The 16,009-nt window shown below is 39.3% G+C and overlaps 1 protein-coding gene across 4 annotated transcripts in view; it reads left to right on the plus strand.

Annotated features, from left to right (window-relative positions):
- The window catches only part of RALGAPB (Ral GTPase activating protein non-catalytic subunit beta), a 105,964-nt gene extending 92,262 nt beyond the window's left edge, over positions 1-13,702 (plus strand). For 2 of the 4 annotated variants that reach the window (XM_055373230.2, XM_004062139.5), the window contains exons 25-30: positions 191-310; positions 1,931-2,067; positions 4,713-4,821; positions 5,594-5,672; positions 8,980-9,128; positions 9,604-13,702. In XM_055373230.2, the coding sequence (XP_055229205.2) occupies positions 191-310; positions 1,931-2,067; positions 4,713-4,821; positions 5,594-5,672; positions 8,980-9,128; positions 9,604-9,797 (788 nt within the window). In that variant the 3' untranslated portion in view covers positions 9,798-13,702. Of the gene's footprint in view, positions 1-187; positions 311-1,930; positions 2,068-4,712; positions 4,822-5,593; positions 5,673-8,979; positions 9,129-9,603 lie in introns of all 4 variants that reach the window. The other 2 variants (XM_019017373.4, XM_019017374.4) reach the window with 1 other exon arrangement.
- Positions 13,703-16,009: the final 2,307 nt, after the last annotated feature.

A 16,009-nucleotide genomic window follows, 5' to 3' on the forward strand; every position in this document is an offset into this window, starting at 1 on the left:
AGATTTTATTATTTAAAAATAAAGACATCTAATAAGCATCATATTTTATTCCTTCATACTAATTGGTTCTTGTTGAAAACATATATTCTATTTATCACTTTATTAACCAGTTAACATTTCATGTAGCAAGATGATACTGGTTTTTTCCTACTTTTTGAGGCAGTAATGTAGTGTTTCTTTTTCCCAGAAGAAGTGATTTCCTCTGAAGATATTGGAGCTAGCATTTTCAATGGACAGAAGAAGGTGCTGTATTATGCTGATGCCCTTACAGAAATTGCTTTTGTGGTTCCTTCTCCTGTGGAGTCCTTAAGTAAGATCATTTTTGCATGGTCCTGTTTTAGGATCTATTTTTATATTCCTGGGTTGTGTGATATTACTGCATTGGAAGAGATTTTGAAGTGATCTAAGGCATTCTTTAGCTTCTAAGGCATTATAACAATATGCAGAAGCACAAGATGTCTTCTCTTAACTTTTTTATGGAAAGTAGTTAAAGACAAGCAGACTGACCCTCTAATAATCTTTAAATAGTGAAGGAATCCCATTTCAACTGATATTTTGCTTTCTTTAATCTAATTAATCAATACATAGGCTTATTTTCCAGTTCATTTCTTTCTCTAATTACGAGTGATCCCTCACCTGCTTTTCTATTCCCATATGAGAGCCTTTGCATGGAACCACCTAGGATCCTACAACTGGAAGTATCTCATGATAGCATATGGCCATTCTTCTAACACTGAGCAAGAGAAACTTAAGCAGCCTAGAAAAGATGGTGGTCCAAGACTTTTTAAGAATTGGGAGTAATTATTACTTCTTAGTCTGAACTCACAGTTTTATTTTGCCCAGAACCTTTGCTCTTTGCAAATTAAGCCTGTTTGTTCATGCCTGACCGAGTAGGTGGTCTGGCAGTAGGTGGGAAACTTCACCTTCTTCTTTGAGATCATTTGTAGGATGGGATACTATACATCACGATTTCACAGTCTCATTTCCAGACTAATGACTTTTGTTGTGCCCTACCTTGGTAGCTGCCTAACCTTTGTACTTGGACCCTTGATTTCTCACTCTAGGCCCCTCCCTGTCTTACTCTCTGGGGCCAGCTGTGTCCCTGGGAGGTTGGACCTTCCATGGTTTAGGTTTGAATTATAACAGCTGTTGGGCTTCCCATCAAGGTTCTGGTTTACTACTTATAATTCCAGAAGCCAGAACCTGTCCGTCCTCTTTGGGGACATACCTGCCTGGTTTCTCTGGCCCAGCCTGTTAGTACTAGACAAGTCCTCCCAGAGCTAGAGCCTCGTCCTTATTCTATAGCTCCTGCAATTGGGTCTTTGTCTCCTGTTGTGAAAACATCTCCTATGCCAACTGTGCCCACTCCAACTCAGCTTCCTCCTATTTCTGATATTTGGGGATTTTTTTGGATGGGGTGGAGGATAACTTTCTGTGTACTTATCTCCAACCAGATTGCTCTTAATCACAGAGACTAGATCTTCTGTAGCTTCTGGATGTCCCAGTGCCTATTTGGCACAATGCTACATGATTGAATATATAATCTAAATAATTCAGAGAGTAATAATGGCATTTATTATATTCTACATCTGAAACGTCAAATATTTTCTAGTCTTATTTTGGTTATCCTTTAGAGCAGGAGCTGGCAAACCACAGTGGCACAAGCCAAATGCCGCCAATAATGGGTTTTACATTCTTAAAGGGTTATAAATAAAATATAAAGAAGAATATGTGAGAGATCTGTATAGCCAGCAAAGCCTAAAATACTTAGTACTTGATCCTTTACAGAAAAAAGTTTGTCAGCCCTTGCTCTCGAAGCAATGCTTTGTTTAAGTGATTTAGGTTAGACTGGTGAGCATAATTAGTTTTAACAGCCTTGCTCCAAATAAGTGGTATGTATTATAGTTGCTTTTTTTCCTTTACCCCATAGCTGATTCATTGGAAAGTAACATCTCGGACCAAGATAGTGATTCAAATATGGATCTTATGCCAGGAATTCTGAAACAGCCATCCCTGACACTTGAGCTTTTCCCCAATCATACAGACAATCTTAATTCCTCACAGAGGGTAAGTTACTTTGTTGATAGGTCTCCAAAATGTTGTAGTGAAATCAGGGTAATTGTAGAATCCTGCCTGAAAAGCTTTTAACCCAGAGCGTATTTATATCAGAGTACTGATTCCTTAGTAACTTAATTTTTTAAAATAAAATTCTCACGATTTTCTCTTTTTCAGCCTGTAACAAATAGTTCATTCTGAGACAGCCTTTGTGGTTTCTCTTGATTTCACCATTCTGGTCCCGTACTTGATTCTCTCATCTGTTCCTTTTTAAGCCTAGGTTTTAATTTTGTCCCTGAAATATCCACTAAAGTTACTGCAGTAACTACATGTTTTTTTATCTTTAATCTTGCAATGTTCATCTTTAACAAGTCTGACCATATGAAAATAGGAACATTATGGAGAATAACTCAGTATATGGATAAATATTCTGAGTGAGGAACACAGCACCTACTACAAGAGGAGCTTTTTGCTTTATCTTTTTTCTTACCTTATCAGCAAATGTTACTTCTTTATCTGTGATCAGGTCAGAAGTGTAGGAAGATTGACTTAGAACAAATCATAACAAAGACAGAAGTGTCAGCTTGACTAAAGGTGTTCTCCATTGTACAGGATTTTAGGTTAGCTTCCTTCCACAGTGAAAGTTATTTTTAATGTAAGTGTATGCTTAAAAGAGAATACGGGGAGGTTTTTACCTTTAAAATTGATTTAGGAAAAAAATGCCAGGTGGTGTAATAGTCCCTGGAGTAGACTGATTTGAAAATCAGGAGTTTTTAAAAGGTTTTACAGAATACAATTTAGAGATGATCAGTCAGTATTGCATAGCAATGCAATATTTTAGCCAAATCTAATACTTACTTTAAAAGTTTTTTTTATTTGAGATTTGTGGACAGAACTCGTATTCAGTGATTAGCTGCCCTTATACTCATTTTCTGAATGCCAGCATAGTTATTCCTTAGAACCCAGATAAAGCACCATGTTTTTGTTTCTCACTTATACTGTACTTTGCAGACACTAACAAACTAAAACAAAAACAAAAACAAAAAAAAAAGCAAAACCATATGGTTATCTCAATAGATGGAGAAAACGCAGTTGACAAAAATTCAGTACTCATTTATGAGAAAAGTTCTCAGCAAACTATGAATAGAACTTCCTCAACTTGATACAGAGCATCTACTAAAAACCTACAGCTAACATTATACTTATACATTGTACATTATTCTTGAATGCTTTTCCTCTGAGGTGGAGGACAAGGCAAGGATGCCTATTCTCACCACTTACGTTCAACATGGTAGAGGAGGGGCCTACACAGAGAAATAAGACAAAAGGAAACACAGTACATAAAGATTAGAAACAAAGAAGTAAAACTGTATGTATTTGCAGATGACATGATCATGTAAGTAGAAAACCCTCAGGAATCTTTTTAAAAATCCACTAGAACTATTGAGGTGAGTTTAGCAAGATTGCAGGAAAAACGCCAGGGTGTTGGGCAAAATTTTAAGGTAACCCCCAGCGACGTTTGCCCGTGTACAATGTCCTCTCCTTGCGTGTGGGTAGAACTTGTGACTATGATAGGATAACTGTGATTATGTTACATTATTTGGCAAAGGGATCCTGTGGGTTTAATTGGGTTACTTTGAGTTAATCAAAAGGGAGATTTTCCAAGTAGACCTGACCTAATCACAGGAGCTCTTTAAATCTAGGGCTAGAGGTCAGAGATGGAAGAAGTTAGAGAGTCAAAGCTAAATAGGGGCCTTGATACTAAGAAAGTAGTCTGTGAATATGGCCAGATGTCTGTCACTAGTTTGGGAGAAATCTCTTGGTCTGGCCATTTTCTGTGAATGTCAGAGTAGATATAATTATCTGGGGGGACTTGCCATGGACTCTGGTCATCTGGTAAAGACATGTATATTTCTATGCTAATAAAGCAGGTTTAATTTTAAAATTCACCTCAAGTATGAGATTCTTCCCTCTGTACACATGAGCTTTGTTTAGGGCTTTAGCACAAACTTAGTTCTGCTGCATGCCTCAAAAGAGGTGCAGCTCAGGGTACCAGTTTGCTAAAGGGGAGCAACATAGTCCTGTTAACCTTGCAGTGAAACTTAGAGTTGATTAGGGTGGCAGGAAGCCAGAAGCACACTGCATGGTAATGAAGGCCCAAACAACTCGTTTTTCTTTCTACTGATGAGAAAAAGGAATTAAGCATAAATTGCAGTAGGAGACATTTGGTCTGGAATCTAGGAATAACTTGCTGATGGGACATTTTAGAGATTAGGATCCCCAGACAAGTAGTGATGTTGCTGTGATGGGGAAGGGTGCTGCTTTCTGGCCCTAACAGAGATAGACTCAAATCTTTTAAGCCCTCATTAAGATACTGTGTGTAAATTTTGTTTTTATTAATGCAAATTATAATTATTCAGTATTCCTTCCATTTTTTTCTTTGACAATTTTAAGCCTTGTCCTAGGTTAAGACTGATGAACAGGAGCCAAAGACGAGCTTTGTTGCAAATGTATACACTTTTTCCTAAAGTGATTTTCCATGACCTGATACTTATGTCACTGAGCACCTTGACAAATGAATGACTGGGTAGTTTTATTAAGCCAGTTTTTTGTTGCTGTTGTTTTTCCCGCTCTCTGTCTTCTTCTTCTTCATGTAGCTCAGTCCCAGTTCCAGAATGAGGAAGCTGCCTCAGGGTCGCCCTGTTCCTCCCCTTGGACCTGAGACAAGAGTTTCTGTAGTCTGGGTGGAACGCTATGATGATATAGGTACTGTATGAGGACTTTGTCCATAAATAAAATGGCAGTATATGACAATGACTTGCTAAATGTCTACAGGGAGTGGGCACATAAGCATGGTATGGCCAGGAGCTAGTCCTGGAGTTCAGCAAGCCTTGGTTTGTACCCCAGCTCCACTACTCAGTTTCTTTAAGCCTTAGATTACTCCTCTGTTAAATCCTGGTACTTTTTTCATAGTTGTGAAGATTTGATGAGACCAGTAGATACAAAGCTTTTGGCTATTCATGTTGGCATCACAGTCAGTGGTTTGTTGCCAGTTGGTCTCAGTCATCCCAGGACCTTTGGAAAAGGGAAGGGGAAGCACTTCACTTACCCTCTCTCCACCCACATGTCCTACTGTCTCGTTTTAGTATAAAGCTTAATTTGTCCTTAAGAGTTGCGCTCTGGGTAAGTTTCTCATGATTTTTACATAAGCAACATTAGAGCATTAGAAATATATACTTGCCTAAAATCCCATCCAGCCCAGAGTTTGTGGGAAAGTGTGATAGTTACTTTTCAACCAAGCCCTCGAAGATCACAGAACATATTTTCTAAAAACTCTTTGCTTTAGATGAAATTAGCTAAAAAATGTCTTGAGAGAGAATTTTTTAATTTGTAGAGAATAATTAAGATGATATTTCAGGACAGCACAGTCCATATATTTGCCACTCACTTATGTAAAGAGATTAGAAAATTAGATTTCCTATTATCTGTTTGGGAAAATGAGAGAGATATTAATTGTAATGCTATTATTTTCTTCCAGAAAACTTTCCCCTCTCAGAGCTGATGACAGAGATCAGTACTGGTGTGGAAACTACTGCAAATAGTAGCACTTCACTGAGGTACACTCTATTTGCTTGAAGTTCATCAGCATGTCTTTTTTTAACATATTGATTGCAGCTTAATAAATAAAGAATTATGAAACGAAAGAGTTGTAGACAACTAGAAATAAAAACAAAAAAGATCAAAGAAAGAAGTTTGTATACAATGTACAAGGTTATCAAATTAGTATAGCATGGATTTTTTTAAAGCCACTTTATTGAAGTATAACTGATTGACTTGTTAAAAGCTGTACGTATTTAATGTATACAACTCGATGAGCTTGGAGATAAGTATATATGCATGAAACCATCACAGCAATCTATTCCTGAACACTTCTACCATCTCCAGAAGTTTTCTCCTGCCCACTTAATTCATTATTATTATTATTTTGTGATAAGAACCACTTAACATAAGATCTACCCTCTTAGCAAATTTTTAAGTATACAGTACTGTATTATTAGCTGTAGCCACTGTACTATACTGTTGATCTTTAGGACTTATCCTGCATAACTGAAACTTTATATCACCTTTTGGCTAATACCTCCACATTTTTCCCTCCCTGCAGTTCCTGACAACTAGAATTCTACTCTCTGCTTCTCTGAGTTTATTTTAGATTTGTCATATAAGTAATATCATGTGGAATTTGTCTTTTTGTGCCTGCCTAAATCATAATGTACTCTAGATTCACCCATGTTGTTGCAGATGGCAGGATTTCCATTTTAAGACTGAATAATATTTCATTGTATGTGTACACCACATTTTCCTTGTCTATTCGTCCATTGATGGATATTTAGGTTGCCTCCATGTCTTAGCTATTGTGAAGAATGCTGCAGTGAAAATGGGAGTGCTGCTATCTCTTTGAGATCCTGGTTTCACTTCCTCTGGATATATACTCTGAAGTGGGATTGCTGGATCATATGAACATTCTATTTTTAATTTGTTGAGGAACAATACTGTTTTCCACAGTGGCTGTACCAGTTTACATTTCCACCACCAGCATACAAGGGGATTCCCTTTTCTCCACATTCTCGCCAACACTTGTTTTCTTTTGGTTTTTTTGAAAATAACCATCCTACCTGGAATGAGGTGCTATCTCATTATGATTTTGATTTGCATTTCCCTGATGATTAGTGATGTTGGGTGCTTTAGCAGGAGTTTTAATAGTATAATTAATTGCTATTTTACATTTATGTAGAGCAAAAAGAAAAATGGAGAAGTAGAGGCAATTAAAAATAAAGACCGTAATAGTAGGGTAGCAATATTAGATTGAAATAATGGAGTTAAATTGGCCAAAACAGTGTGGCCAAATAGCAGTTAAAATATCCTAAATCATATGAGCTAATTAACAGAAATATGTTTCTAAGCAAAATGTAATACTTTATAATTGGGTTAAAATTTGTTTTACCTGCCCATACACAAGAAGGATAAAAAGAGAATAATCTGATTCTAAGAATGGTAACAATGTATTTGTATAGGCTTTGTAGTTTTCAAGGTTTGCTTACTTGTTTTTGGTTTATAACTCTAAGAGTTCAAAAGTTATTTTCCGTTTTACTAGTGGGATAAAATAGGCTCAAAGAGGTTATTCCTTAGTATCACACATCCAGTAAATGCAGGAGAAAGCTACCTGAATCCAGGCCTTTGACCCCAACTGCATTGACCCTGCATCTCTCTCATCACAGAGCTACCCTGAAACTTGATATTTTAAGTTCCTTTTAGTTATGTGAGCTGATTCAAATTGCATATAAGATGAATTTATTCTAATATTGTTAGGTGATTGTTGTTGAAATGAAGTAAGTAAAGATGATTTATTTTAGCATTATCATTTTAAACTTCTAAAAGAGGGCAAGTCATTCTTAAAACTTCCATGTTTTATATGCTTTGGTGTTTTAAAACAAATTACAGATATCTTAACGTTCCAAATACATCAGTATGCATCTGAAAAGTAAGAAACTTTTCAGATAGCTAAACAACATCGCAATAATAAAGTTAGTAATACTTTCTTAATATTATCTAATAGCCAACATTCAAATTTCTTCATTTTTACTAAAATATTCTTCACAATTGGTAAAGAATTCACTCCAGGACTATATATCTGGTTTTAATTCCTTCAGTCTCTTTTAATCTGGAACAGTCCTTTTTTCTTTATGACACTAACTTGCTAAAGAAGAGACTATAGAATAGTCATGAGTAGACTTTTCTGGAACTAATTAGAAGAGACTTACTTATCATTTACTGTCTTTGTTGTTTTCATCTTTTTTTTTTTTTTAATTTAAAAAAACAAAACAAAACTGGGCACAAGGTATCACCATGTTACCCAGGCTGGTCTCGAACTCCTGGGCTCAAGTGATCCTCCTGCCTTGGCCTCTCAAGTTTTCATCTTTTTAGGTCAAAGGTTGTAATACAATTTGACAGTAAAATATATATTTTATTGGTAGATTAGCAAAGTTTATAATTTGTCTTGGGGACAGAATTACTCAAGGATTGATTTTTCTTTTTTTTTTTTTAATGTCTTGAAAGATTGATTCAGTGTTGCTTTGGCCAAAATCACCTTACCTATATAGAAAGAAAACTCATTGGGTTGCAAAAAGACCCCAACATGTAGCATCACAAATAACATGTAATATTATATGGGTTGGCCTATCCCTGGTGTGTAATGAGTAACTCGCCCCTCCATAGGAGCAGTTGCCAACTTTAGCATCTGCTGCCTGGCCAGAGGCTGTGAGGGCTTTGGCCCTGCCACAATGCGGCCATTTATCACCATAGCCGAGAAGGACATTTGCAGCTGGCTTAGATTAATGGCTCTCCCAACCTCCTTCCCCACCCTGAAAAAAAATTATGTCGGGGATTCCTGTCATGGGCCAAAGCTGTGTTCCTGCTTCTCCTCTGGGATTATCAGCCTTGACTATGCTGGAATTCCTTGTACTCTGGCCGGCCACACTTTTGTTCCCTACAAGAAGAGGAACTAAAGTGAAAGTCCCATAGCTGGTTGCTAAATTCTTAACTCCATGCAGCAGAGTACTCTTGGCCTCTCCTTCCACCCAGTGTCCCTATTGGTTTTCCAAGCATATATATTTTTTCAGCTCCTTTCTGTTAGCTTAGAAAGCTTGACCCAGTAATGGACCTTTAGGACCAGATGTTATAGGGGTCAGCAGCATGGATTCCCAGAAAGCAGATTCTGAGCACACTGACCCCTTGGCTTTTCTCAGACCACTGCCAAGCAACGGGTCCCTTTAGTAATCTTAGGCTATATGTGGGGGACTTCAACTCTTGGGTGTCTCGGGGACTTCAACTCTTGGGTGTCTGAGATAAAAATTTTCTTCTCTTAAGATCTACAACTCTTGAAAAAGAAGTTCCTGTCATCTTCATCCACCCTTTAAACACTGGATTATTCCGGATAAAAATTCAAGGAGCCACTGGAAAATTTAATATGGTCATCCCTCTTGTGGATGGGATGATTGTCAGCAGGCGAGCTCTTGGTAAGGTCTTCATATGTGGCTGAAGAGTTAAATTTTCTTTTTCTTTATCATTTTTATAAACCAAAAAGAAGTAAAAATAAGGAAATGGTGATAATTAATAGCTTCCACATGTAGGAAATGGTATGGCTCTTGTTAAAAAGGGAGCATGTTTTGTTCTTTTTAAATCTGTCCTTAATCTAGTAAGTATAAGTAAAACCTCACTAACTTCTAGTATTAAAATATTGAAGAAAGCTGTTTGTAATCCAGGACAGAAAATAGGTTTTTAGACTAGATTTTGATTCTCCTTTTCCTTGTCATTGTGTGTTTCTTCTGACAGTTTTATCTTAGCACTATGTCTATCTCTCTGGGGATGGGAAGTTTGCAAATTGAATGAAGTAGTTTTGAGTATGCGGAGAATAGTTCACCTGAATACTTACAGTTCACCTACGTAAGTGACTAGTTTCTAACGTTTATTTTAAAACTCTCTATTTTCAAGGCTTTCTGGTGAGGCAGACTGTAATTAACATTTGTAGAAGAAAGAGACTCGAAAGTGACTCCTACAGTCCCCCCCATGTCCGCCGGAAACAGAAAATCACCGACATTGTCAACAAGTACCGGAGCAAGCAGTTGGAGCCAGAGTTTTATACTTCACTTTTCCAGGAGGTTGGACTCAAGAACTGCAGTTCTTAGACCACTGAATTTCTAAGACTGTTGAACTCCAGTTTGGGAACTATAACACAGCAGAACAGTTTGATAGGTGATCACTGTAAAAATAAAAACAAATCACTCCCAAGAGCTTACTGTTTAATCACCAGAATAGAAGAAACACATTATAACCCATTTGATAGGAGACTTTGGGCTATCTAGTGAAATGGGCTCCCAGACACAATCATACTCCTGCTGATAATGATGATATACATTTTAGCCATAAACTTTCTTTTAAAAGTGACAATTTTAGTTAAACATAAGCCTTTTGAGGAGAAAGGCTTTTATGCATCTCAGTTAAATACGTGCATTGGTAGTATCAACAAATTTGCAATATAGAAGTTGAAGATAGTTTTATACCTCACTTTTTAGGAGGTTGTATTCAAAATTAAAATCTTTCTCAGAATCTTACAGGACATTTAAAGACTCATGTTGATAGCATGGAGGAGAAGGAAAGAAGTCACAGCCTTCTACTCACTTGTAGGTCTTCTTGTCATCCAGCTGTCACACTGACAAAAAGAAAAGATGATACATGTTTTTTGCTCAGATAAGAAGCCTGACATTAAAAGATGTCATATTTTTTTTCTCCACATTTCAAAAAGTTGTCCTTCTCATCACTGCACAGATCTGTCTGAAAGCCTCAGTTTCTCAGTGACCCAGGAACAGATCAGAAATGGAGCATGGCCTTGTCCTTTAATGGGGATGCAAATAAAGTTTGTGGGGTTAAAAGTTATAAGACAGCAGTGACACCCCACTCTCTCCATTATTGTCCAGCGGGGTGACATAATGACAGGTTAAATATTTGTGATTCATTGATTAAATATTATTTAAAGAAATGTAAATTCACAATAAGGGTTGAAAATTATTTGGTTTCATCCATTGTCTCTTATTTCAGGACCAAGCAGCAAACTGCAGTAGTTTGTGAAGGATTCTAATATGGGGTTCAGGAATAGCCTCTCAACGCTACTAATTCAGATCTCTCCCAGAGAACTACTGGATTTCCTCATAATTGACAAACATGAGTGACCACCTCTTTGGGTGGCTACTGTTAGAAATGGCTGTTGTTGTCATGTTTTCTGGACTTTGCCAGCCAACAGATCCCTGCCAGGTTTTGGAAATACTTCTGTTACCTCGCTGCTACTTTTCTGCAGGGATAAAACTTTTGAGGTGGCCAGACCCAGAACATCCAAGGATTCCTGTTACAGTGCTACAGTACACACTGCTCATTTATCCTATTCTCATGTGCTTTCTTCTTTAGTAAGATTATTTTAAGAAAATAAGTGATATTTAAAGTCCAAAGAGGAATGATCACAGTTGTATAAGGAGTGTTTTCCCACTTGAACTCTGATATCAGTGGACTATGGGTCAGAGCTACAACCATCTGTTTGGTTTGATGTTTTGGTGGTTTACTTACGGAGTGGGGATAGTGTGAGACCTAATTCCCTGTGCAAATGTCTCTTATTCCAGAAATGTGCATTTTGTCATCTATAAGCAAGAAATATGGGCATAGCAGCTCTTGGTTTAAAGTTTGCCATAACCTGTTCGTGTTTGTTTTAAGCTCAGGTAAAGATAATCTCCTCTTTCTATGACTCCAGTTTCCATTCAGGTTATAGTATTATTCAATAGTTGATTTTCTTTTTAAGCTGGGCAATAAATTGATGTTTCCAGATGGTAGCATGGGAGAGGGCATATAGGATAAAAATGAGCAAATTCTACCCTAAAAATGTTCTAGTAGTTCACAGGAAGAAGATGAGGTTTAATAACTTTCAAGGTAATTCTAGATTGACATTTTGAGGGGAAAATGGGGTCTTGTTCTAGTTGAAGTGAGCAGAGAAGGCTATAAATTAATATGTAACTTACAGCATTCCAGAGGTTAAAAATAACTGATGTAGATGTACTTCTTCAGTGTGATTCTTCAGATCAAACTTTTACTTTTGGCATAGTTAATTTCAGAAAAATGTGCTCTGTGTGTGTGTGTATGAGGGTTGGTCTTGCTGATCCTTCAGTTAGCTCTAAATTCTGGCAACTCCTTGTAATTCCAATATATTTGATACATGAACAATCATGTTGAATGCATTCGTGATCTGGGAGACTCCCTCGTCTTCCAGGGAAGGAAGGATGTGCAGCCCCTGAAGGCATGAAACTCCCAGTGTGTACGGAGCCAGTGGAATATGGGATACCCATACCTTACCAGGCGCTGGTTCCTTCTGCTCAAAATAACATCTGCCCAAAGAGGGAGTGGGAAGAACCCTTAGCTCTTTCACTAGTATGGATTTGAGTTCATGGTCATTATTTTTACCCACCTGCCTGTGTTAAAAATCACTTTGAGTAGAATAACACTGGAGGAACATATTTAGCACCTAATATTAATATTTAGTAGTCCATTGATAAATTTGCCAGCATATGTTCTAGCCTCTGGGGGGAAACCAGGACCACTTTTGTCTGTGGCTTAAACAGTTCAGTTGCTATATCTCTTGGGTATGCCGGGGGTGGATGAGTGTGGCATTCCGTGAAGAGGAAGGTGGTAAGTAAGGTTGCTCTTCTACTGCCTTCTTAAGTTGCAGGAGGGAGCTTTTCTCCTCCCCTCTGGTTGGGAGCACTGAGGACAGTGAGGAGGGCTTTTACCTTGTTAATCCTTTCCTTATTTAGGTAGCTTTCCTTTTTGTCTAGGGCTTCTTCCTGAGACCCTCTTCCATCCATTGGGCCTTTGAAAGGACTAATCAGACACACACACACACACACACACACACACACACACACTCGCATACTCATGCACATTTTCCTTCATTTCCAGATCCTTTATTTCAGAGCAGCCCATTTTCCTCTGGATTCATTGATAAATACAAGTACCCACACCTTTGGCCAGTAATGTCAGTTACCTGCTGCAGGTTCTGTGTATGAGGACTTCATGAACGGTTACCTTCTCCATACACTAGGGAAGCATTGGTCAGACTCTGCAGACTGGGTTCTAGAGAGGCAGAGTCTTTAAGAGTATTCATTTCTTCTGGAAGGTGGAGCTTTACCCAAAGTGGAAGTTAGCCTTGCTCAAAGATGTGTTTTGTGGTAGGTGGTAAAAATAAATAAATAAATAAATAATAAAAAAAGAAACATGTATTGGAGGTAATTTGACACTGCTGCTGGCAGTAGTTCTCTATTCACCATTTTAAAGCCCATTCAGGTTCTCTCTTCCTGAAAAGAACTGATTGCCGTGTTTACATGAAATGACATTGGAGTCAGATGGTCTGTTTTAAAGATTTCCATGACAGCCTCTTTTCCTGAGTTGGAGAGATTGGAGGTGGTCCATCCGTACGATGTGGAATCAAACGGTGGGTTTCTTAGTAGCTAAAGAAGCCATGTACTTCTAGTGTGTTTCTCAGAATATCAACTCATGTTCTTCAGATGCTTTTCTTTTTTTAATGGTGAGGGAAAAGGTATAATTTGGGATTCCACAGTGCCTTGCATATAGTAGGCGCCCAATAAATACTTGTTGAAGCAAACCAAGTTTCCCAAGTCCTCATCTCTTATAGTGACCAAGACATCTTTCTCCTCTGAAGGGCTTGGCAGTTGTGGCTAAAAAATAAGCAGTATCATTATTTGCTTGAAATCATATATACAGTTTGTATGAATTTCAGTATGTTGCCAAGACATGATCTTTTTCTTATTGTATTTTCTGTAAATATTTCTGGCACTGAACTGTAAAGTAAAGGCGAAGTGTAAATATGAAGGCGTGCCCGTGCCCCTTGCCTCCTGTGTTTCATCTTCGTCGGTTAGGGAAGAAGGTCCAGAGGTTTGTTTGTATTTATGCCGATCCTTTGTCCAGAAGAAGCCCATGGAATATTGAATGTAATACATTTAGTCAATTAAATTTTAAGGAGATTCTTATCTAATAACTTTGTGTGTGCTTTTGGATACAGGCTGAATCTTTACTCCTACACTGGTGCTGTTAATTTTACCCTTTCAGGGGATGTCTGCTCGGCTTTGGCTGCCCTTTATAATTTAGATCTGTAGTTTAAATGAACATTAAATGAGTATTTCATGAAATACTCAAAGTTTGATTAATTTTAAGAAAAGTATTTGGCCTTCTCTGCTGGAAGGAGCTTGTATAATTAAAACACTGCCAATAGAGGCTCACCTTTCAGGGGCTGGGAATTGCTGAGGAGATAGATGCTTATGTTATGGGAGCAAGAAAGTGCCAGCTGTGCCCTCTGCTTGCAGAAAATTTGAGCCCTAGAAGGACTAGACAGTCAGGAAAGGGGGGAGGTGCAGAGATCATCCCCTGCCGCCCACTGCCCCCTTTGTGAAGGGCATCTTGGAGCCGGATGAGTGCCTTCAGGCCTGGATCACACATAGTGGAGTGAATGGACCACTTGAAACAACCATGAGAACTATTGTGGCCATGCCTCTGCCAAGAGCTGCTGACGTGTGCCCTCTGAACTGTGCCTGGGAGCTGCCTACCTTGCACTGTGTGTTCTGCCTGTTCTGCCCACGCACAGCAGGACCTCCAGCTGGGCCTAGTGGCCAGAGACGCTGACTGCACAGTAGCCCCGTTTTGGTGTCTGGAAAGGTTTTGTAGCCAGAAAAAAAATGTGTGCTCAAGCCTTTCCCAGCTATGCTGCTCAGCTCTCTCTCTCTGACCGCAGCCCCTTCAGGACCCAGTTCCAGGGAATCACCCCCAACCCAGACCACCTGCTCCTCCTTCTCTTGGCCTCTGGGCCCTGCATCAGGAGCACCCTGCCAGGGCACTGCTCCTCTTGGACACTCATTCTAGTCCATTTTCCCAGACTTCCTCTTGTAGGAATTCTGGCCTTCCCACAGCTGGGCTAGGACTCTTGAAACCATGCCCCAGCTCTCCCAGCCCCTCCTATGCTCTTATTTTTTCCTGTTGCTGGCCCCATGCGCCCTTCTCCTTGAATTGGTGTCTTTTCCTGTAAGGGGGTTTTCTACTCCATGTTTTTCCCTAGGTTTACCACCCCCTTCCTGCAGCTGCTCCCCCGCCTGGACCTGGGTTTGCCTTTTCAACAGGTGCTTTTAAGTCATGAGATGCTGTAGTCTCAAAATCAAGCCTGCATCAGAATCATTCTAGTTGCTTATCAGTGTGTTGAATCCCAAGCCACACCCCCACCCCCAAGAGGTCTGAGGAGACGAAGGTGAGCCTGGGAATTGGCATGTTTAATAAATACACTCCAGCACTCACCCACCTGCTGGCAGTCACAGGCAGGTGGTCCAAGGGTCCTCTTGGAGAATACCGTGCAGCAGCCACTCCAGTGGGAAGCCCGAAGCCTCCTTTCTGCCATGGTCTGGCACATGGAGGTTTACTGAATACTTGATGAGTGAACGGATGACAGATAGGAGAAGATGAGGATGACATGTGGAAGTGTTCTGGCCACTCAGGAGATAAAGGAACAAGATTCAAGTCGTTAGAAGCGCTTCACTGAAAACCCTAATAAGGAGAGGCACAAGCTTTCAGATTAAGTAATAATCATTTATAGTCATTTAATCTAGTAATCATTAGAATAATCTACTATGTGTTAGATTTTAAAAGTTTTCAGTGGCAGCCCAGTGACCAATCCAGCCTGGCAGACGTTTTGTTTAGCCAACAGTGCTTTGACAAGGTCTGATCCGACATTTTAAACTTGGGAGATTTCACATAGAAATCCAGACTTTTTGCCTGTCTTGGGAAAGTTAGGAGTCCTGCAATAATGGACCTGCATTTCACTTGTAGCAGTTATTGGTTGGAGCTGCCATCACTGCATGCTTAGGATGCAGTAAGCTGCATCCAGTTTGCCGCAGTCCCCAGCACCCCCACCAAGTGTGGACGTGGGCACCCACAGCTGGTATTACAGGACCTGGGGACCCAGCTGGCTCCTGGAGGGGGTCTGTGACTTCAGATATATGAACACCAATCCCGGGGGTAATTTTTGTGCCATCTATTTTTCTAACTTAACAATTATCTCCATCTTACAAGAAAAAGGGTCAGAGGTGTGTCATGAACCCAATAGCTACTGGACTGAGATTCAAACCCAGGCCTGCCTGGAAACCTGGGCTTTTTAATTCTCAGCCAGTCTGTCTGTCTCACTGCCTCACTTTCCCACCCTTTCATCCAGAACAGCTCGCCCTCAAAGTGTCCCCTGCATGCTTTGCCTGAAGTACACTGTGACTTCCTTGTTATGTCACAGCTTAGTCACAGTTGGGCTGAG

This window comes from Gorilla gorilla, chromosome 21, assembly GCF_029281585.2.
Source record: "Gorilla gorilla gorilla isolate KB3781 chromosome 21, NHGRI_mGorGor1-v2.1_pri, whole genome shotgun sequence".
NCBI lineage: Eukaryota > Metazoa > Chordata > Mammalia > Primates > Hominidae > Gorilla > Gorilla gorilla.